Source organism: Rhipicephalus sanguineus, chromosome 6 (genome assembly GCF_013339695.2).
Source record: "Rhipicephalus sanguineus isolate Rsan-2018 chromosome 6, BIME_Rsan_1.4, whole genome shotgun sequence".
In the NCBI taxonomy this organism is placed as follows: domain Eukaryota; kingdom Metazoa; phylum Arthropoda; class Arachnida; order Ixodida; family Ixodidae; genus Rhipicephalus; species Rhipicephalus sanguineus.
Window position 1 is genome coordinate 170,015,367 of NC_051181.1, and position 23,241 is coordinate 170,038,607.

The 23,241-nt window shown below is 46.2% G+C and overlaps 1 protein-coding gene across 1 annotated transcript; it reads right to left on the reverse strand.

The window, feature by feature from the left end:
• Positions 1-957: 957 nt before the first annotated feature.
• On the reverse strand, positions 958-2,939 carry LOC125758900 (uncharacterized). The gene is made up of 3 exons (XM_049416672.1): positions 2,788-2,939; positions 1,953-2,321; positions 958-1,217 (listed from the first exon to the last, which is right to left on the reverse strand). The coding sequence occupies exons 1-3, from the start codon at positions 2,894-2,896 to the stop codon at positions 958-960; spliced, it is 738 nt and encodes a 245-aa protein (XP_049272629.1). The 5' UTR covers positions 2,897-2,939.
• Positions 2,940-23,241: the final 20,302 nt, after the last annotated feature.

Sequence of the window (23,241 nt, forward strand, 5' to 3'; positions counted from 1 at the left end):
TATAACGATCACTAATAAACGATAAAATATGTTTCTCCTGCATAACATTTCATTTGACACCTTTAGTCACTCGATTCCATAGATTTTCTTCCAAAATCATCCCTGACTACTAACCATCGATCACTACCACTAAATATAATAGCGTGTTATTATCTATGTCTGATCCTAATTTTATGCAGTGAATACTGTATACATTTCATGTACATATGCTTCTATACTGAAAGCCTTCTGTTATGAGTTTAAAATTGGTGATTTCATCGTTAAAAGTGATGACTTATATCGTCAGGGCGCAAATGTGCATAATGTTCCTGAGTAAACCTCAGTCAGTGTGAATTCTTGCGGGTACGTCATTGTCAATTTTGTGTCTGCAATAGTGTCTGCAACTAAGCTTTTTTTCATTTTTTTTTCATGATACTAACTGTTAGGTTAGCCCGCATAAGATATTAAGTTTACTAACTTCCTCTATCTATTCTATGTTTATTTTCATATGCAGACGTTTCTTTAGAGTAGCGAGTACCAAGTCACATTCTTGCTCCTCTGCCAAGCATTTCCAGTGGAGCGCTTACTTCCGTTTTTTATCAGTTAAAAAAAATGCATTCCTTAAGAGCAGAAATCAGTACTTCTGGTTCAGTTTAATAGTTATTTTGTATATCTATGGCATCGGAGCATAACGTGCAGATCGAAGTGAGTCCAACAACTGGTATAATTCTTAAGAGCACAAGGCAAGCGAGCAAATGACTCTAAACACATATGCTCATTGGCCAGCACTGGCTGTCAAATATAAGTCAGTGCGACCCACACGTTGACGGCTGAGAAGAGATTTGCATCTATTTGGGCGCAGTCATTTCACTCTTATTCCTAAGAAAGTTCAATAATGTGTGTATGTGAGGTGAGCCTTGTGGCCGGAAACTTTCACACTTTGTGGCTTAAAAGCAGTGCCATGAATCTAGAAAAATATTACAGACACTTTTGCAGAGATGGACCATTTATTCCACTAGGTGAAATTTGGATATGGGTGACCTTGAGCGCGCTGTTGAGCACGGGAAGGACGCGGTAAGACATGGCGTCCTCGATGCAGGTGTGCACAACTTTTTCGGTGACCTCGTTGATTATTTTTTCGTTGAGAACACCAACGCTTTGCTTGGAAATCCCCACGCGGGTGTACTCCGTCACCTCGAACAGGATGACCTCAGGAGCGCCATCTGGTCCCTGGGGGTCTGTTGACAAAATCAAGAAAGGAAAGTGTGGAGAGAAATTAGTTGTAAGTTGCCCATCTCTCATAATTAGATTTTGCGCGTATTGGTATCTTAATAACAGTGTGATAGCGTATGGGAAGCTATAGGAGAACGATCCCGTACAGAAAGTTGTCGAGAAACTGAAGCATGCTTATTTTATCTGCAGTAAATTTGCGCTAGACCTTGCGAAATACGAAAACAATTACTAGACCTCACCAAAAAGCTTTATTTAATTACAAATTTGGTTTTAAAAAGACTGCCCATTTTAACGTCATTTACTAAACAATCGAGCAAATTGACAAAAAGGCACATTTTTCCTGTTGGAGACCTTCTTGCCCTTTGCAGTTGGGCTGTGTGTATCTTGGTTGTAGGCATCTACAATCTAACTTAGCGGAAGAAGGTCAGTATCAGGATCAGCCAAGTTCAGGTGAGCTGACCTTAACTCTAAGCTGACAAATGAATGATCTGCAGACAAATGGATCAGCCAGCATTCTTGCGGTTACGTTGATTGCCGAACGATGGATGTGTCATAGAAGAAAACCCTGCACAGACAGATTAACGTTCTAGAATGTTATCATGTCGGGCCTAATACGCGCTGCTCTGAATTTCTGCATTGTTTTGTATAGTCTATTGAGACGAATATGGGTATCCACCTCCGCGTTAAGGGAACATTCAACTTAATGGTACGGCACTATACAAGCTCGGTCGCATACTCACGGCCAATGATCATGTCGAGCCGCACGATACCAATTTTCCCGGAGACTTTGCCGGAGACCGCTAGCGTATGGCTCGTGTAGTCGTACAACACCTCGAAGCAGACGTCGTGCAGCAGCACTACTGCGGCTACGTCGTAGCGCTCCGGTGAGCCGACGTCGTCGACATCGTTCGAGGGCGTCTTCAGCGGCCAAGGTCTACCGTCGTGGCTGATCCTTTCTAGGCCCGAGATCGTGCCGCTGTGCAGCTCCCAGGCGGAGCAGTCGTCGTTCGGACTTCTTAGATCGGCCATTCCGACCCCTTGCATGACGATGTCGCGGCGAAGGCGCTGCATGACGACGTCCACGTACTTACGCGCCGCGTCGAGGTTCTCTGCACATACGCGTCAGGTTGCAGTGTGCATATACTCGCAATTTCACAAAACAAATCAATAAAAATAAAAATGCTAAAAATTTCAGCACTGGAGATTGAGAAGCAATGTCCTTCACATTAGCCGATGGGCTCTAAACCGGCAGTAATCGAAAGCGTAAAATGTCTCAGGGTGTAGTCATCATTCAAATTTAAATGTCTCAAGCTGCATGCACTCAAACTTCTCTGCCGCTCCTAGCCAAAAAATAAGGCAATATCGATGTTTTTAGTCATTATAGAAAAGGTGGATACAGCGCTGACCATCGCTGCATGCACATTGCCGTCAAAGGCTGCTCGAGGCCTTTCTGGACATATTGGCTTCCTCCCCTATATCACTCCATGAAGGTCAATGCGGAAATTGAGGAAACTCGGAGGGTCTGCATGCACGAACACAAATTTGAAGCTCCTCATAATTGCTACGAAAACTCACCGTTGCTGACGGCTACATCCTTCCCAGGCTTAATCCGTAGGCCACCGTGTCGAGGCTTTGAGCAGGAGAGATGAGCGCCCAGCTTTTGCACGCATTTCCTGAAGTTCATGTTTTCGAGGACTTCTTTCTTACGGTGTTGAACGAGTCGAACTCCCAAAACGTCTGCTCATTAGCTACCAAGTGTCCCTTTTATACAGTCCGGCCGTGATACAGGAACCGTGTGAACAAGCGCCGCCCATTGGAGAGAGGAGGTTTCGTGGGAGGGGCGTACACAATGCACCTATGTTGACGTCAGCACAGCTGCATTGCATTACTCATCGTCAGTTTAGCGCGGGAGACGCTACTCGAAAATGATCTTTCTTTTTAATGCCAAGCACTTCTTAGGAAACCCAAGGCACTTTGATATATTAAAGGTGGCGGTCCCACTCCGGCGGCACCCGCTTAGCATTTAGTCATTGTTTACTGGCACACTGTGCTTGCTCTGCGGAATGGACGAATATGAGTTGTATTGCATTAGAAAGTTTACGTTCTCCGCTTTCTAATGACAGCTATACCTGGCGACAACTTTCTGTGGCAGCACAGCGAAGGCTACGCAGCCGAACCACGAACTTTTTTACTCCGCTTCTGAATGTAGTCCGCGAACGCTAGCTTTTGTAGAATACGTAGGATAAAAGAAAACATAAAAAGAAAAGAAATAGGTATTACGTTCAAGATTGCTTGCGTTGAAAGTAAGAATGATAATCCCGTAAAGGATTAGCGATTTTCGCTCTTTCGAGTTTTCAGGTTTTCTGGTGTCCGTTTCACGTTTTCCGTCCCCACTCAACAACGATGGCGTCGCTCGGCTGCAACAGGTGCACATCGAAGCTTGCAAGTGAGCATAAGGGCGTGTTCGTTAGGTGATCTGTGTTCATCGACCAGAATGAAGCGAAGACAGCGTTGCGTTGTGAATTATTTTGTTGATTTGCCCATACTATCACCGAGAAAGAAGTGTGCAAGTGATACCACCATCGCAAGTGGGTCTCTCATCGCGATAGCTTCCTTGACAGTGACGACGGTGACCTTCAAGTCTTCAGCAAGAAGAGCCGCTTGAAAGCAAAACTGCGATTGGAAACAGTACGTAAAATAAGTGGCCCATTTCATAAAATGCGTTGCATACATGGTCGGTATTTCGGTTGCCTACTATTACTGATACAGTCGCACCGAAGATTGCGTCTAACACCGTGCCCGTCGGCGTCTACGGCGGGAGGTGTTTTGGCGTTTTCTATGAGAGCGATTTACGGTGACAAAATCACCCACGCACAGCTTTGCCTCGGCAACAGACGCGTTCATGTCTATTATGCGACTGACAGCGTGATTTTGAATTTGTAAAAAAAGCATTCTTGACCACGGGAGTAAGGAACGCGTTTCACCCGTTTGTATAACCACACACGTAAGACGCCCGCTCCTGACTGGTCGTGGCCAAGATATCTGCTGCCTGTCGATGCCTTCGCGTCCCCTGACAAAATGACGTGAGCGTCTCCAGAAAGTTACAGCGTCTCCAAATGTAGGAAAACGACGATGTCGACCCTGTGTGCACCGAAATTAAGAAAATGGCTTGTTGCCTTTGCGTAAGATTTCCGATTGCGCAGTTACTGCTGGGCCGTGGCTTTCTTTTTTCTTTGAAAAGTAAAACCGACCGCTTTAACAAAGCTGAGTCGTGCGTTCCTTCGCAATGCAAAATATTCTATCGCTTTCCCCCCCAAAAAATGTAAAAAACACTAAATGGTGCTCGCTTTGCACGTGGACTTGAACCGCTAGCACATTAGCGTTATATAATTTGATTTACAGAAGAGCTCAGCAACGATTCCAGGTATTTTTGCTGCATGCTTAAGTATATCAAGTCATGTGGTAGATTTCGACTACATCTGTGAATAAACTATCTGCATAAATTCCCAAATAACATCATGAGCCATGAATACTCGTGTGGAAACGACATGTTTTATGCACTCGCGAAACCAAAACCGAAATCGCCCGCGAACGGACTACTTGGCGTAGTAACACATGTGCAGAAGCTCCGCCCACGTAGCTTTAGCTGTGCTGCCACAGAAAGTTGTCGCCAGGTATAGTCTCGAGCGTTATTTCACGGCAATAAAAAGAGTTTGAGCAAAAAACAGCGTTTTTTTTGCTGTACAAGCCTCCGTTGTACTGCCAGTGCGGCAAAACTATTCAACGTAACGAAATGAAATTTGCTGAGCCTTTTAACGAAGCGTTATGCAAGGTTTCTATGAAGATATATTGCCAGTAAAGCAATCAGAAATTGATGCAGGAGCTAATAAAAATGGACAAAGCAATGGAAGTTTATGAGTAAATAACTTTTTTTCTGTTCTGTCTAGAACAACAATATTTAATGGGTTTCCAGGCTATATTGTACTTTATGTCTACGTGACTACGTGAAGTTGCTTTGTGTTCTGATGAACAGTTCATGAATTATTACTACTTCAATACGGCAATTTACGGCTCTACTTGGTCAGGCATTACCGACGAAGGGACAAAACAATCCAAGCTTAAACTCTTAAATCTTCAATATTTAAGCAGCAAGCCTTTCTTTAGGTTTCTATGGAGAGAAAATTGTCGCAAGTTAATTAGAAAATTTGTAGGACAGCAGTGAGTTTAGCTCATTTTCTGCTGGTCGGGTTCGTGCAAATTACATTTTTTTTCCTTTTACAGGCTAATTCACAAGTATTGCACATTTGCAGGACCGTGTAGTGTCTTGTCATTACCAGTACTCACTAACTTTACGAAGCAGTGCTTGGGACAAAAGATTTTCAAGAAATAATATATCTCGCAAACATTTTTTTTTTTGGTGGTGGCGCCATCTGGGGAAAGAAAATATCAAGTTGTTTTACGTCAGTTCCAACGTTCGTCAAAAGTTGCGCCTCTAAGCATTACTAAGCCGTCAAAACACGGATGGATTATTTCTCCAGACTTCTTCATCGCCACTTCTTCAGTGCCCTTCAAAAGGCCTCAATAGCCTCAGTAACCCCGTAGGGCTGCTGAAAAAAAAAAGAGAGGGAGAGAGAAAGGAAGAAGGGAATAAAGCGTGTTGCACTGTACATCATGAATGCATAGCCAGCAGGTTAGGCTGTTGTGCCGAGGATTCCAGGAAGTGCTTGGTTGCTCACCCGCCTTTGTACTCAGGTGACTGTATAGAAGTGTATAGGCCTCCAACGCTCAAGTTTGCGCAGCGCCGTCCACCGCCCCAGCGGAGAGAGGGGAAATCTCCGATATCTCGGACGGGTCGCTCTTGCTTGGTTTTCCCATTGCGCGCGCGGAGAACGTGCTCCTCGGGGCTCTTAGCTCGCATTTTTCACGTTATGGGTGCCGTCGTACTCGAAAGCAGGCACGCAGTCCTGCTGCATTGTGAACTGTCACAAACGTTTAAAAATGACGAAGGGCCGAAAACTGCCCGTCAAGTTCTACCGTTTCCAATGCAAGCAGTGCGAGGAGCAGAGGTGTCAAGAGTGGATTATGGCACTTCGCCGCGATGCTTTCGCGGTCTTGTCACCTTGAAGCAATTTTTGTCGTACACAGTATTACGAACTATTAACGGGGAGAAACGCGATGATCGTGCTCATTTGAAAGGGAAGTGCGTTTGTGAACCGAAGCTACAACAATAGACAGCCGCTGTACGTTTCGAGATTGCGCGCTGGCTTTCCGAGTCAACCATTTGTACTGTGACAGCAGCGGAGCATGTGGGCTTATTACACCACAGTTTAAATAACGTACCGTGAGTACTAAGTGTTTAATTCAGCTGATTGCGGTACATTTCCCGTCGCGCTCCCTGTAAACAGAATTAAGCTGCATGTTTGCACTGAGCGTTTATATTGGACTTGCATGCGACACGCCGTGATTGCTTAGCAGGCTGAAGTGTTGCGCTGCTAAGATCGTGGTCATGGGTTCGATTCACGCATACGGCAGCTGCATTTCGATGGGAGCGAAATGCAGTAACAACGGCGTACTTAGATTTACGTACACGTTTAATAACCCCAGGTGGCCGAAATTAATCCGAAGTCCCCCACCAAGGCGGCAATTAAATTTTCGATGGCTTCGCGAATTCAGATGCGGTTATCATTGGGCACAAATCTCGGCATAATCATAAACATGCGTAATCCCAGTGGGTATTGTATAGTATCAGGGGCGTAGCGAGAAATTTTTTTCGGGGGGGGGGGGGGGGGGGTCCAACCATACTTTATGTTCGTGCGTGCGTTTGTATGTGTGCGTGTACATATACCCAAGCAAAATTGAAAACTTTCGGGGAGTGTTTGAACCCCCCCCCCCCCCTCCCTGGCTACGCCCCCGTATAGTATGATGCTGACCAAGCCAGCTGTCGAAACAACCAAAGCGACGTTAGAATAAGCGAACACGGTGCGTGATCAGGCGTCGATATTATTCGAAATGAAACACGCCTCTGCAAGAAACATGCATGGTCAAAGTGGGCATGAATTTTTTTTTTTTTGCGCGTATCATTATGCTGTCAAAGGCAGCTGTCAAAAAATCCAAGGTGACATTAAACTTGCGATCCGACGTTGTTATCATTCGATGCAAAGCTCGGCAAAAGTGAAACTCCCACGAAGCTGAACACTGCGCATTGCGGTGCAGCCAGTGACTCAACAGGACAGATGTAAATTTATGCTCTTCACACTGAGCTCATAATGAATTTAAAGCCGCACGACAAACTTGACATCCCTGCGATCGAAAAGTTATCAATAGAAAACGCACTCGAAAGCGTGCTAGATGTTTGCTGACAGCTCCGAGTAGACACGACTGCCGCAACGAATGTGCTTTTTACCGGTAACATAATTACAGAACATGTCAAAGAAATGTGCCCGTTCAGCATCGGCACGCACGTAGCGCTCGCACAAACAGCATCGCCCTTGACGACCTGCTCGGTCCCGAAAAGGCGGTCGATCAACCGTCCTCATAACGTAGTTCAGCGCAAAAAACAGGCAACAGACGAGTGAGAGGACAAGGACACAGCGCATTCTTCCAACTAAAGTTTATTGGATTGGAACGCATGTATATATACACGCAGGGAAAGCAAGAAAAGATAAAAGAAAAAAAACAGGAAGTAAGAACCGAAAGGTGAAAAGAAGAAAAGTGCCGATAAGTCACACACGTGTGCCAACACCGCCCCCCTTCCCGTGACTCGCCAAAAACAAAAGCTCTTTGTCAGAAAGATGCAAAGAAGGCATGCTTACGCATGCGTCCCCAGACCGTTTAATTTCCTCAGCCTCGATGATTTCCCTGACCCTTTGGTCCCGACTGCGTGCAAGGACCGCAGTGTTATCAAAGAGGGGCCTACACTCACAATCCCGCACGTGGATGCCGAGGTGCCCCGATACTGTCGTTGAACGCTGTAGTAGTGCTCACGGAGCCTCACAGTGCTTCACAGTATCGGGGCACCTCGGCATCCACGTGCGGGATTGTGAGTGTAGGCCCCTCTTTGAAAACACTGCGGTCCTTGCACGCAGTCGGGACCAAAGGGTGAGGGAAATCATGGAAGCTGAGGAAATTGAACGGTCTGGGGACGCTTGCGTAAGCATGCCTTCCTTGCATCTTTCTGACAAAGAGCTTTTGTTTTTGGCGAGTCATGGGAAGGGGGGCGTTGTTGGCACACGTGTGTGACTTATCGGCACTTTTCTTCTTTTCACCTTTCGGTTCTTACTTCCTGTTTTTTTTCTTTTATCTTTTCTTGCTTTCCCTGCGTGTATATATACATGCGTTCCAATCCAATAAACTTTAGTTGGAAGAATGCGCTGTGTCTTTGTCCTCTCACTCGTCTGTTGCCTGTTTTTTGCGCTGAACTACGTTATGACTGACTCGTTCCAACTCGCCCAACAAGCAACGTAACCGTCCTCCTCTGGTGAGATTCCCACCGTGAAAACGTTTTTTCCATCTCTGGGATCTTTCTAAACCTTCAGAGGAAGCGACACGTGAAGCTGCACGTGCACGGCGAGCAGAGAACAGCGCGTGCAGGGTGCGGGAACGTGCTGAGACAGCGCAGTCAAAAGGCAGGCGCGGAGAGGGGAGCGACCGGTTTTTGCTAGAAAGGCGGCGAAACGCGTGCGACGCAGCGCCCCCTGGCCGAGCTTGGGAGGCCTATTTGAAGACACAAAGAACTTGACCTTGCCTCCTCATATTCTTAAGGCTCGTATGACAATACCTGCTTTCCGGAAACCACGCGGTGAAGTGCCGAGTGCTTCGCAGTTTATGTGTGTTTGACTATTTCACGTGACGCCGGTGAAGCGATAGGATTAGCAGAAAAACAATTAAAACTGGATGGATGGATGGATGAATGGATGCTATGAGCGTCCCCTTAAAGGGACACTAAAGGCAAATAACAATTTATGTCAGAGTGAAAGCCCAATGTATGACAACTTCTAAAACGGCAATATTATCAACAGCAGTGCCCTACTTACCGAGAAATTAAGCTAAATGTATCACATGATGAGCGCCACGAGTGGGACATTTTCGAAGTGATCCCGATGACGTAGGGAAGTCGGCCTACAATAAATCACTCGTAATCAAACTAGCAGCAGTAAAAAAAAGAACATTCCGAGCATCAAAAGACGTAATAAAATGCTGTTTGTTCGTTTCCGCTTGATTCATGGAAAACAAAACCTCCGTGGCGTTGCCATGGGGAACGGCGCGCGTGGTTCAAAGGTTCCGTTTTCGCCGAACTGTGCCTCGCCCGTCTCAGTGGTAGTTTCGGGATCGCGTACTGCGTGCGTGTTTTGCGCGCTCGTGAAAGTCGCTCTGACAGAAAGTTCGACAAAATGCCGCATGCGTGTGATATTGCCGGATGCCCGAATGGTGCACAACGCCAGTGCTGCAGCAAGGAAACCGGTGTGTCTTTTCACTGGGTGCCGCGGAATGAACCCTTACGCTCGAAGTGGCTTAGTGTCATGCCATTGCGCCAGTGTGCTAAACAGTGAAAACCTCTGCGTGTGTGCTCGCTGCACTTTCGTACTGAGGATTACGAGACCAACCGCAACTTGGTGACGGCTTTGAATGTGCCCATCCGAGCAAGTCTTTGCCGCAGCGCCGTTGTTGCTACTGTGGGTTCCGCTACTTCCGCTCGGCTGCTACTAGTGTCGGCGGCCGCGCAGTAAAAGCGGGCAACGTTGGGCACGGCAGCAGTGACGTATGAGAGTCGTATTTTCAGGCGGGAGATTTGAAGCGCGCTAACGCGATGCGGACCACTAAAAACGTGATTTTATTTCAAAATAAGCACTTCCTTGGCACAAAAGCAGCACTACGAGGTTTCTGGACCGCTATTTCAACAATCAACGTCGACTTAATATTTGCCTTTAGTGTCCCTTTAATAACGGGCCGGTGACATGTCCGCCACCAGGCTCGAAGAAAAAAAAAAAGAAAAAAAAAAACCTTCCTTGTTTTATGTTGGCCTAATACCTTATCCAAATTGATTAAATCTATATTATTATACCGAAAATTATAAATTCACGGTCCATCTCTCTGCCTCTTAAGGCAGAGTGACCTTATTTTTCCACATTATTTATTTTTGTACTTTATCTCTACCTTTCTGCCACCAATACTCTAACCGTCTGTTACTTATTTCTATCGCGGACGTGTTCAGCTTTTCATTGTTGTCCCTAAAACCCAAGCTTCCTGTAGACTCGTGCCCACACGTATACCTGGGTGAATAACGCCACATTCAATCAGTACATGTTCCATCGTTTCTTTAGTTCCCCCGCAGCATGTACATTGTTCTTCTTCGTTACTGAATCTCGCTTTATAACTACGCGTTCTAAGGCAGCCCGACCTTGCTTCAAACAGTAAAGCGCTTCCCCTTGAATTATCATAAAACCTTTCCCTCCTTATTTCGTTTTTTTCCCTTTCGGTAGTTACTCAGAGCCGGCTTCTTTTCCATCGCTGTCATCCAATAAGTCCTCTCCGCCTCTCTGACCTTCCGCTTAATGCTCCTTGTTGCCATATCGCCCGCACTGCTAGCCGTATATTTACTGGTGAGCCTCCTAGTTCTTTTTTTCCACTGCGTGTCAACGTTTTTTCTATACAAATACCTGAAAACCTTCTCTGCCCATCTACTCTTCTTCATTTTCCTCAGCCTCTCTTCGAATCTCACTTTGCTCTGAGCTTCCGTCACTTCAAAGCCTGTCCATCCCATATCACCCTTTACACCCCCATTGTCGTCTTCCCGTGAGCGCCCAACGCGAGGCGGCCCACCGTCCTTTGATTTACATCCATTCCTGATAGCACCTCTGACTTCATGCACACCACTGAGTTCCCAAATGTAAGCCCCGGGACCATCACACCCTTCCACAGCCCTCGAAGCACCTCGTACCTATTGTATCCCCATAAAGCTCTGTGCTTCATAATTGCAGCATTCCTCTTTCCCTTTGCTACCGATGCCTTCTCTTGTACCTCCATATCTATCCCCCTCATTTACCCATACTCCGAGTACTTGTACTCGCTTACACTCTGTATATATATATATATATATATATATTTTTTTTTTTTTTGCCCTGTATGAAGACCGCACGGTCTTCGTGATCATTGAATACCATCAATCTACATTTTGTTGCACTAAATCCTAGTCCTAGAGCCTCACATTCCCTTCCGCATATATCTGCCAGTCGCTGTATATCATCTTGACTGTCCGCAAATAAGACCATATCATCAGCATAAAATAGACCTGGAAGCTTCTGCTCAACCATCGTGCCGACCTGTTTGTGCGACAAATTAAATCCAATTTTGCTACCTTCTAGCGCTTTTTCCATCCTCACCATGTACAGCATGAATAACAGCGGGGACAAAGGACATCCTGTCTCAGCCCCTTGCTAATTTCAACGCTGTCCTTGCTACTTATTCCTTCCCATTCTATACAAACTGTATTTTCTCGGTATATTTCCCTCAAAAGCTGTATACAGTCGTCCCCTATGCCCACTTCTTTCAATATATCCACAAAATTTTCTGATTAACGCTGTCATACGCCCGGTGATATCTAGATAAGCTACGTATAAGGGCCTGTTTTCTATTTTCGATATTTCTATACACTGGGTAAGAACAAACAGATTATCGTCTAACCGCCTGTCGATTCGAAATCCATTCTGAAGTTCTTCCAAAATATCATTTTGTTCTACCCACGCTTCTATTTTTAACTTTACTGCCTTCATCGCCAACCTGTATAGCACCGATGTAATGGTTAGCGGTCTATACGAGCGAATGTTATCCTTTTCTCCCCTGCCTTTATAGATTAAGTTCATTTTACTATTTCGCCAACTGTCTGGTATTTCCCTCTCCTAAGCACTTTTCTACGGCTTTCAGCAGTGCTTTGGTGTTATGTCCGAGTTCGTTAATGAGGCTGACGGGAACCCCATCTGAGCCCGGAGTAGTGCGCTTAGGAATTTTTCCTTCGGCCTTCTTCCAATTGAAATTCTCTAGTACTACATCTTCGTCAGTTGCACTCCTTTGCGTACTTTTACTCACCGGGGGAATCCCCTGGGTGACCTTTTTAAACGAATCGGCTGTTATCTTTCGGATGTAACCTAGCGCTTCATGCCCTTCCAATTGATTTCCTCCTTCATCTACCAAACATTGTTGCATTGTGACAGACTTCCTACCTAGCGCTTTTAGGTGGCTCCAAAATATCCTAGGCGCGGACTTCTTCTTTTCGCGAATCTCTGTCTTCCAGCGTTCACTTTCACCTTTAATTTTTGCCTCGACTAATTTCTGCACAATGGATTTTTGCTCTAAATATATTTCCCATGTTTGGTTGACTTCGTCCTGTGACCGCTTCTCCTTTTTTGCCTGTCTGTGCTCCCGTGATGCCTGACGTCGCATCTCGATCGCTGCCCGGATATCTTTGTTCCACCAACTTTTTGGCTTTTTTCCTTTCCTTTCCAACAAATAGTTTTCTTCTCTATTTCCATTTCTTTCGTGATTACATGTAGCAGCTCACTATACTTGCAGTCTTTGCCTGGTAGTTCGTCTACTTTTTCCTCGACTCTTGCGGCTATGTTGTTATTTGTTTGTCATTTAGATACAAGCTGCCAAACTTAGATTCTATGTTCTTATTTTCAGTTTTTATATCCCTTTTGTAATATTATGCGTTTATGATCACTACCCAAGCTGTTAATGCCTTCCTCGTCTATTCTCATCTCTCTAAGTTTGTCATATATTCCTTCTGTCATGAGACAATAATCAATGCTCGATTGCCTGTTTCCGACTTCCCACGTGATCTGCCCCTCACACTTAGGCCCCACGTTAACTATCTCACGTACCCTCGAAAATCACTCATGTGATTACCATTTGGTTGTTGCAGTGCACGGCAACCCATCTAGCAGAGAGGTAGCAGAAATAAAGGTTGGACAGTGCCAAATAGTTAGACAACACGTGCAAAATTTACGCCATATGAACTAATAACCTCTACAAGAACTTTTTTTTATTGACATGATGTAAGGAGATGTTGGCGCACAAATAAGGCGCCGGCTACAAGAACTAAATTTAGCAATAATCTGTTTGCTCATGTAAATCATGGGATATTTTATAAGCACCCCTTACTGACCAAAGCGCTCGACGTAGCTCTTATTTACCGTCTCATTATCGGCGGCCATAAACAGCTAGAAAATGAGGCGTTCACAGAATACATAGACGCGCTCAAGCGTGTCCCTCCTATAGACCTTTTCAACGAAGGCTTTCTGGGGAGCTTCTGAATGTAGGGTCATATGTATGAGGTCAAGCGGCACATGCGCGCACTACTTTTACAGTCGAATCAAAAGTGGTGATAGCGGGGACATCTCTAATAACTATACACGTGCGCATGGTCTGGGCTACCCTTCACGAGAGTGAGGGGGCACCTCTTTTCTGGACAGTTGAACGGGAGTACAAAGGCTCTCTGGGCTGCGCGTCTTTTTTTCTTGGAGAAAGGAAGGGGGGGGGGGGGTCGTCAGGCACATTTGCATTATCCCAAAGGAGCTTATAGCAACAGCTGCACTCCTAAAAGAATGGATTAGTTGCAACAGGTGCAGGCTCTTCGCCACCGCATGCTGCGACTGTGAAAAGCACATTTTTCTCCCTTTTTCTGGATGGATGGATGGATGCTATGAGCGTCCCCTTTATAACGGGGCGGTGACATGTCTGCCATCATGCTCGAAGAAAAAAGAAAAACTTCCTTGTTTCATGCTGGCCTAATAAACATGACCGAGTGGCGTCGTCTGGTGTCTCAGGAAAGAACTACTCGCAAGATGGCGACCGTAGAACTATCACCTTAAGTGTTAAGTAATGCGCTGCAATGCTGGCGAGCGCTGGCTGCCTCCTTGTTAACCTCGAGAACCTTTCTGATGGGCGCAAGCTAGTGATGCAGAGCAATCGGTGAATTGGCTATCGATAGCATCGATAATTTTATTGAAATATCGATAGTATTACGGATAGTGCAATCGATAGTACCATTGGTAGCATTAATACCGATAATACCATCGATAGTGCTGTGAATAATTTTGCGTTTGTGGGCCGGCGAGATTGCCAAAACGTTTGCAATAGCGTACCATCAGCGATACTCAGTTGACTTAATGTATGAGCAATTTTTTGGGGCGAAAGAAATATATTTCCGTTGTGAAAATGCCGGAATATGTCCATCAACAAACTTATTTTCAAAAGTAACCAGTCACACCTTACGGAAACTTAGTTCTTGATAATTATTTCGTTTTGAAATCACGAAATGCAATGTAAATTGAAGCCGCGCAGTTCTGCCCATTGTAACGGCTGCCTTTCCGCTACATCCGAACAGTTCAACTTATGTCAGCCAAGCATACAGGTGAAAGAGTCAACCTTCTTGCCCTTCAGCCTGCTCCTCCTGCTCCAGCACATATATCATATACGCACTCGGGTAACCAAGTTGATGCTGCAATGTGTGCGCGCGCTTGGTTTTGTACTATCGATAGTACTATAGAATTTACTATCGATAGCACTATCGATGGTTTTTGCTAGCATCGATAGTTCGGTAGTGACTGCGCTATCGATGGAATCGATAGTACCATGGATTGTTCTGCATCACTAGCGCAAGCACATTCAAAGTTGAAAGCGTCGAAAAAAAAAATCAGAGTTTGGCCGCGAGGGCGAAGGAATGAATTTGATTGGAACAAACTGGGATGTTATACGTAGTAAGGCTAGGAGCCAACTCTTTCGGATCCGACCTCGCGTAACTCAACAAAACGCTGGTTTAAGAGGATACACTCCAATGACCGAAGCAGTTTACGTGCTGTACATCCTCTAAACGCGAAGCGTTGAGAGCACAGCAAGTTTACGAGCCTTCTCTTGATGTCTGTAGAGATAGCGCTCGCGACCGCTCCGCTACGAGCAAACTTCGCAGTTGCTGCTCGAACGACGCAGCACCGCCCTTTTCCCTGCCTCCCCACGTCTCTTCAAATTCCTTCGCCCGAGCAACGAAAGACAGGTGGGGCGTTTCCTCTCTCTTTGAGGCGCAGTCGACGGCAGGCCTCGTAGGCGGGGTGATGTTATCGCATGCGCCGTCCGTGCAACGGAGATGGACAGCTCATTTCATCCCTGCTTCAGCCGCGTTCGTCCCCAGCGCTTGTGTGCTTTTATTCGCGCGTAGAGAACATACGTTGCGCTGGCCGATGTTATCGATTTGGACTTTTAAGTAGCATGGCGGCTAAAGCAAAAACCCGCTGAGAGTGTCCATATAATTCCTATTGCGATAAAAATGTGCGGCGGCCGTTATGCACCGCGATATCTAAAACAGTGGCGGACGCAATTAAGCTTCGGGTTTAAGGGTGGAACTTGGTAGCGTTTCGGGACCCGTTCGCTCGCCTTCTCAATGGCTTGTCGTGCTCTTGTCATTCTCGGTGTACAGTTAGCGCCATCTCTCGTCAGCGACAGCGGTGGCCCGCCGTAACTGAAGGGGAAATAGGCTACATAAAAAAATTCATATCTGAAGAAAAAAAGCTAGTTACCAAACACGAGAGACTTAATTGAACATTCTGGTAAAATTACAGTATCGCACTACAAACCACGTCGCTCTCCAGGGTATTTAATATTTAACAATGTGGCACCACGCGTTTTTAATGGGCGGTGTTTAATTGTTCTGGGAAGCCACACGCTTTGTAGTGCCATACTGAAATTTTATCAAATTGTTCCAGCGGGTCTCTGCTGTATATAACAGGGAGTCGCTTTGGGTAACTAGATTTTATAGTCAGATATGATTTTTATTTCGCCTATTTCTCATTTAGTTATGGCAGGACGCCGTTATTACCGCCGAGAGAAGGCGCCGCGCACAGATGTCCCCAAATCCTGGGAATCAGGGCCGTAACAAGGTGGTGGTTGAGGGGGTTGTGACACCCCCCGAAATTTGTTCATGCTTTAACATTTCGGGTGACACGAATATACTCGCACACCTTCACAGCGACCACCAGTTGTCAAAGTTAGCCGTTCTACACGCAAACACCCCCCGAAAAAAAATTGGTACGGTCCTGCTGGGAATGAGTTGCGACGTACCCACTGCGGCCTAAATGATCACTTCGTTCAATAGCGAATTACCGACTACGCATCTGTGTAAGGTCATAGGCTCACCTACCTAAGTGCACGCATTGGTTTATGATTAATTATGTCTGAGCCTGTGTCATGAGTGGGCAGCTTTAGAACACCCACTTGTTATACGCAATTTACATGATGAGACGCCCGGCATGATTCTACACTTCTGCCACCTTACTTCTGCCTGTTAACGTACTCTTTGACCCACGTGACCCATGTATAGGGTATTTGCTAAAGCAATTAACTGCAAGGCAAAATGCCTTGGTTAAATTCTGCCTCGAACCCCGATTTTATTTTTCGCATTCATCAGGATTTTCCACTCACAACGAAACGCCGCCTACGCTGACACCGAAGATTCTGCGACACGTGGTGCTCGGAGGTTACGTTATGGTAAAAGAACCCTAATACATAGTGATCGTATAGCGGGGCAGCAGTGTTTTCGTTAATTATGTTTACGTTGCCGTTATAGTTAATAGGGAGTTTTAGCTGTAACGTATACTTCTTTACGTTACCGTTACCGGATTACGTTTACAGTTTTACCGGAACTCGAGTTTTAGTACACTTTTTTAGCTGCCCAAACGTAAACCTTTACGTACGTACGTAAACCTTCACGTTGCGCAAACCCACTAAGTGGTGATGATAACAGCATTTAAACTGCATTTAATTTAGATAATATTGAATTACGCTGCGGCAAAATCATAAGAAGAGGTAGCAATACCAGGTTACCGGGCGATGGCGTCGACATCTTGTGACGCTTCGCGCAACCACAATCATGCACACGTTTGTTTTTGCTTCGTGTCTCGAGGGGAAAAAGTGATTAAAAAGGAAACTCATTCGTAATAATGCCGTTGCAAGCATTTACATTAAGAGTAGAATGCCCAATGTTTAGCAATAACAATTTTGTGCTCGCCTGGTACACCATGACCCCACTAGATGGCGCCACCTATCCAGCCTGTCAGCGTCTTTCGGCTTTTCACGTTTGCGGATTCCGGTATTCTAGGTCGCGCTAGGCTCGGTAATCCGGCTGAAATAAGGTGATCGTAAGTGGCGCTCACACTTCGGCTTATTTTGACTCGGCGGCTGGAGTTTCCGCCAAGCGGATATCGCGAGTAGCCACGAACGAAGGGGATTTGCGATAGGGCCGTAAACGTAAAGCCTGTCCGGCGGAGTAGTTTACGTTCCGTAAACCTTTACGTTCCGTAAAGGTTCGCGCATGCGCAGATTCCATCCGGTAATCACGGTAACGTAAAGAAGTATACGTACAGCTAAGTATCCGTTACTAAGGCGTTTTAGCTTGTAACGTATACTTCTTTACGTTACCGTGTTACCGGATACCGGATGGAAACTGCGCATGCGCGAACCTTTACGGAACGTAACTACTCGCCTTATAGGCTTTACTTTTACGACCCTATCTCGCATATCCATCTTTGTTCTTGGCTACTCGCGTTATGCGCTTCGCGGAGACTCCAGCCGCTGAGTCAAAATAAGCCGACGTGCGAGCGCCACTTAGGATCACCTTATTTCAGCCGGATTACCGAGGCTAGAGCGACCAGCAATACCGCAATACCGAATCCGCAAACGTGAGAGGCCTAAAGACGCTGACAGGCTTGATAGGTGGCGCCATCTAGCGGGGCCAAGGTGTACCAGCCGGGCACAAAATTGTTATTGCAGAAACATCGGGCATTCTACTCCCAATGTAAATGGCTTACAGCGGCATTATTACGAATGAGTTGCCTTTTTAATCATGTTTTTCCGCTCAAGAACACTAAGCGAAAACAAATGTGTCCATGATTGTGATTGCGAGAAGCGTCACAAGATGTCGACACCATCGCCCGGTAACGTTACACCCCTTCGCTTATACCGGTATTCTGCACACGCTAAAAACCTCTTTTATGATTTTGCGAATTATTTTTGTGTGTCTCGTATGAATGAAATGTAGTTTAAATGCTCTTATCATCACCATTTAGTGGTTTGCGCAAACGTAAACGTTTACGTACGTACCTAAAAGTTTACGTTTGGGCAGCTAAAAAACTTTACTAAAACTCGAGTTCCGCTAAAACGGTGAACGTAATCCGGTGACGGTAACGTAAAGAAGTTTACGTTACATGCTAAAACTCCCTAATATGTGACTCGATAAACTGTGTCCCGGTTATGCAAGGGTCAATGAGCCATTTTTAAATGTCATCTCTAATTGCAGTATTTTCAGCAATCTACTGAAGGTTTAGCACATGACCATAGTTAACCTGCGAAATGTCAGAACAAAATCGCGTGACTATACTCCGCAACGCGCACCAGAAAGCAGCAGTCCTCGAACGGCGCTGGTGACACGCTGTTCAAACAAAGATACGCTATTAAGCACTGCATAACAAAGGGTTTATTTACAAGAGCACAAGAGTGTCAACAACTAGCACGGACATTTTCATGTACATAAGCATTTACATTGATCTTTTCATAAGAGCGGTAAGAGGGACAATAATGAACATCAAAGGACAAAAGCAACAAAAGACGAAAGGAAAAGATGCTCGTCCCGTGTTTTTTCTTTGACTTTCCGTACGTTCATATGGACACTGTTCCTCGTGTCGCACAACACAGAAAAAGTTTCCGCGACGTACAGGACAATACTACTCACAGGTAGACGACGGACAACAGGCTCCGCGAAGTCAAGGTTTTCATGAACCTTCTCTAGAATTCGGCAAATGCTACGGGCCCTCTCGTATACAGCTCATGTCCACTGGTATTATTCCTGCCCACTGGCGAAGGTCGGGAAGGGTATGGACCTGAGCACGTCGTTCACCACCGGCGGCACACGCGCGGTCATGGTATCCAGGATGCATTTTCGGACAAGTCCTTTAGTGGCATCTTTGAGGTTGTCCACGTCGCGAATACCATTGCTGTCCCACCCGCCAAATCCAGTGGTCCAATCTCCTTCACCTGGAACATCTTCAGAACTGGTACGTGGCCTGGCCTCTCGGATTCTGTTCACACACACAAAGAAAGAAAGACGATCTTAACAAGAGATGAGTGTTTTTATGGCAATCTGTCCATTCTAAAAGTTACATGCATGATGCCATGGAAACAAACTTCGAGAAACATTATTTTCTCCTGTTTAATGCAAATTTACACATATCTGAAATAAGAAACTAGGACAGTAAACGAAGAAATAAGATCTACTACTGAAACAGCCGTAATTCTTCGAAATTTTTCATAAAGGAAAGTGTACACGCGTACAGTGTCTACTTGAACAAAAGGCAAGAAGGACCAGCCGAGTTTAGGCGAAAACGCGTTAAGTCGATGAGCGTGCGTCCTTGCTATGCTTTGAACGAAAGAAGGTTTCTGTTCTTAGGTCTTGCTGTGCTTTGTGTGGGAGCCATTAGGCTCGTGGCGCTACATGGATATCTGAACGAGGAATTTACGCACAAAACGGGCCCAGTTCAGGAGAAACGAAATTGATAGAACGGCAGTGTTTCGACTTAGTGGACGTAGGCGTGCTTAGTGTTGGCCGTTTCAACCTCACCCCCCTCCACCCCACGGTTGACTCCGAAAGAAAAAAAAAAAGGTTCGCAGCGGATGCAAAAATGAAAACGAAGCGATGACGTGCTTTTCACACCAGCCTGCCTTTTGAACTCCGGATTTCCTGAAGTAAAGGTGACAAATAAACTGTTCTTGGAACGCAACACCAGGGGCACTCGGCTGCCGTTACCGGGAAAGACCTGTGTCGCCATAACTCTGCCCATTAAACAATAACAGAAAAGGTCAGACTGAGTAAAACTATGGGGAAACTTTGCGCCTCACTGTCTACACCCCCCCCCCTGTGCGCACGCCTTTGCTGGACGACGTTCCTGTCACTTTCCGCGCTGTTTCCGTTACTCTTATAAAAGACATATATAGGTCTGCGTCCACTCCAAGAAGACGGTCAAGATGGACGGTAAGGCTCTACAACCTCCCTCGCGTATACTCACTGCCGATCACGACGTCAAGAGGCACGACGTCCACTTCTCCGTACAAAGAGACCCACGTGGTGGTCAAGCCTCTGGAGTAGTACTTGGCCTCAAAGCTGATGTTGTGGACATTCAAGGTGGCAAACACCTCGATGTGCTTGGGCTCCGGCTCCTTGACGCCGTCGCGCGCTTTACGCAAGTGTGGCACTATGAACGGCATGGCGCTGCCGTCGCTGTCGACTTGGTGCAGACGTCGAATGCTACAGCTGCGAAGCTGCCATGCAGCGTGGGAATCCACGTCTAGTATTTCTCCGGTCTTCAATCCTTGCAGGCACATCTCGCGGCGAAGTCCGCTGGTCACGTCGCTTATGTATTCGCGCACAGCGCGGACGTCACCTGCAATATACACGCGCGGTTATACAGTGCGTACATCTTGCGAGTATACACTCACACGAAAAAAAATTCATCACGAAAATTTTCGAAGTGCCTAAAATGCCAAATGTTCAAGCAATCTACTCCGCACTGTCAGGTTGGCTCTAATCCCAGAGCTGTAGAAACTGTGAAACGTCCCAGGTTTATGTCACTATTTCAGCCCTGAAAAGGAGCTATCGTTGTCTAAAGGTTTACTCTAGCACATCGGTTTTGATCATACTTTGACTAGCTGTTATATTAGCGTGAAATGGACAGCTCGCTAGAGAACGGAGTGCGCCTTGGACAGTTCATTGCGTACGAACGTCCTTGGTGCAGCACAGCGATGTCCTTGGCTATGCACGGCGTACTTTTCACGTAAAGGAACCTGAAGTAGCGAATTTTACCGCTACAATCTGCACAGATTGCTGCAATTGTGAGATTTGGAAGACAAGATATTGCGGCTTGAAGACAGCCGCCATTAAACAACGCTAGTGAGACCTGGGACGAAATTCAATAGCATTAAGCATATTAAGATAGGTAAGGCTTAGCTTTGGGATCCCTGAATTGTACGGGCCTGCCCCGCCGCTGTCCAGTAATGAAGGCACAGGCTGCGAAATTAGTGGCACCGGCAATGTTGAACACAAGGCGATCACCGCTACTTCGAAGCACTCGTCTAACGCCCCGCGGCGCTCTTGTATAGGTATTGGTGTCCTAACGCACCTTCATGCACAAATGCCAATGCACCAAATGCGAAAAACTTGGAATATATGCATGCACCAACTAGGATACAAGTTCGAAGCTTCTCGGTGGCGTGGCATCATAACGCCGACAACTTACCTCGCGTAGGGCGATACATGTCTTCCAAGGATGGCAGGAGTAAATTCGTCTCTCGCTTTTCGCCAAAAAAGCTAGTTGCTCGTAGGATGAAGTACCTGAGTTAAACTCCGAGAGGACGTACGTGGTCGCAAGCGTTCGGAGTGTCGCTTTATCTCGAACACGCTGGTACAAGTACCGCCTTCTTGAGAGAGAGGAAGAAAGGCTCCCAACGTCTTCTCTCCCTAGTGGGCGGTAGTGGTACTGACCACTGTCAGAGAAGGCGTCTGTGAGGGTGGGGAAAGAGGGTGAGGAGAGGGCTGTCAACATTGCGTTGAGCGACAGTGGATAGAAGTAGCGAACTCTTTCAAGAACTCTTTTTTGAAGCTCGCCATCAGATTGGTGCCGGGACCCAAGGCACGGCGGACTACAGGGGCGGCACCCGCGCGCGTACCTCCCTTCTATTCCGGCCGTGCCCAAGCATCTTCATACCTAACCCTCGTGCTCCTTTATTTTCCCCTTTGGGCGGCTGGCGAACTAAAGAAAGCAGGGAGTGCACAATAGAACGCGGGGACCGAACGACTAGGTGCCCTCCTCAGCACTGACGCTCTCTAATGAGATAAAAATGTCACGGTGGCCGCCATGTTGGGGCACCAGCGCAGAGAACCTGTCTGTGACGTCACGTGAAAGCTATTGTTTGCGGTAATTGTAACATAAATGTGAAAAAAAACATAAAGTGGAAGAAATGAGATTCATTCGTTCATTCATAGCGAGGGCCTCGTCCTGGCAGAATTGATGCCTTCGGCTAGTATACGAGGTATTATTAATCAGCAGCCAGCTCGTAAAAAGACCACGTGCCTCTTGTCGCCAGCAGGCTGCGTTCCTTCCAAGCTGTGTCATCAACCATAAGGTCTTTTTTGTCCATTTTCTGCGAACGCTTTCTTTCACCTTTCTGCGCTGCGCAGCCGTGTGGCGGGATATTCCCGGAACAGCTTCAACAGGGTTGTTTGGAAATTTTTCGTCGTCTTCTTCTGGCGGATGTTCATCACAAAGCTTTAGCACAACTTCGAGCGGACAGGAATCAATCAGTTTTTCATCATCTCTAACATCATATTCGGGCTTATCCGGGTCGCTCTCAAAATCAACGTCGGACAATTCACCATCCGGAAGGAAATTATATCCGGTATTTATCTGTCAGCCATTTTTTTTCTTTTGACATCGCCATCTATACATGAAAGACAAAAGAATATTGCCCTATAACTATCACTTATCGTATTTCGTAGAGGTAGGATTATGTTATTGCCTGGTTTTACATTCAGTCAAGCAGAGAAACACAACAAGCGTATAACCCTATATCGTCTTGGAACCAGTGTTGGCGGTAACGCGTTACAAGTAACGGCGTTACCGGTAACGCGTTACTTTTTTCGGTAACTTAGTAACGTACTCGTTACAATTTAGAAGCTGTAACGGGTCACGTACTTACGTTAACATTTTTCGGTAACGTGTGGTGTCACGTTACTCGTTACTTTTTCATCCTGGGGTGCCGTTTTCTCAGAGCTTGCCCTGACAAATTCTTTTGTCGCAGCGTCGGACTGCTGTCGGCCTGCTTAAAGTCCCTAGATTTTTCCTTTTTACTTAAGTAGCGACAATTGCCTCCTTTCCCAGCCCTCTGTCACGCGCAGCTGGCGTCCGACGCCATTTTCTTCCTAACTTGGAAGATTTA

Excerpts from the sequence above, each read along its gene's own strand:
- LOC125758900 (XM_049416672.1), bottom strand. The coding sequence starts at position 2,896 with ATGAACTTCAGGAAATGCGTGCAAAAGCTGGGCGCTCATCTCTCCTGC. Across the intron at positions 2,322-2,787 it reads GGATGTAGCCGTCAGCAACG|AGAACCTCGACGCGGCGCGT; the intron begins GTGAGTTTTCGT and ends GCGTATGTGCAG. Across the intron at positions 1,218-1,952 it reads GCTCGACATGATCATTGGCC|ACCCCCAGGGACCAGATGGC; the intron begins GTGAGTATGCGA and ends TTTTGTCAACAG.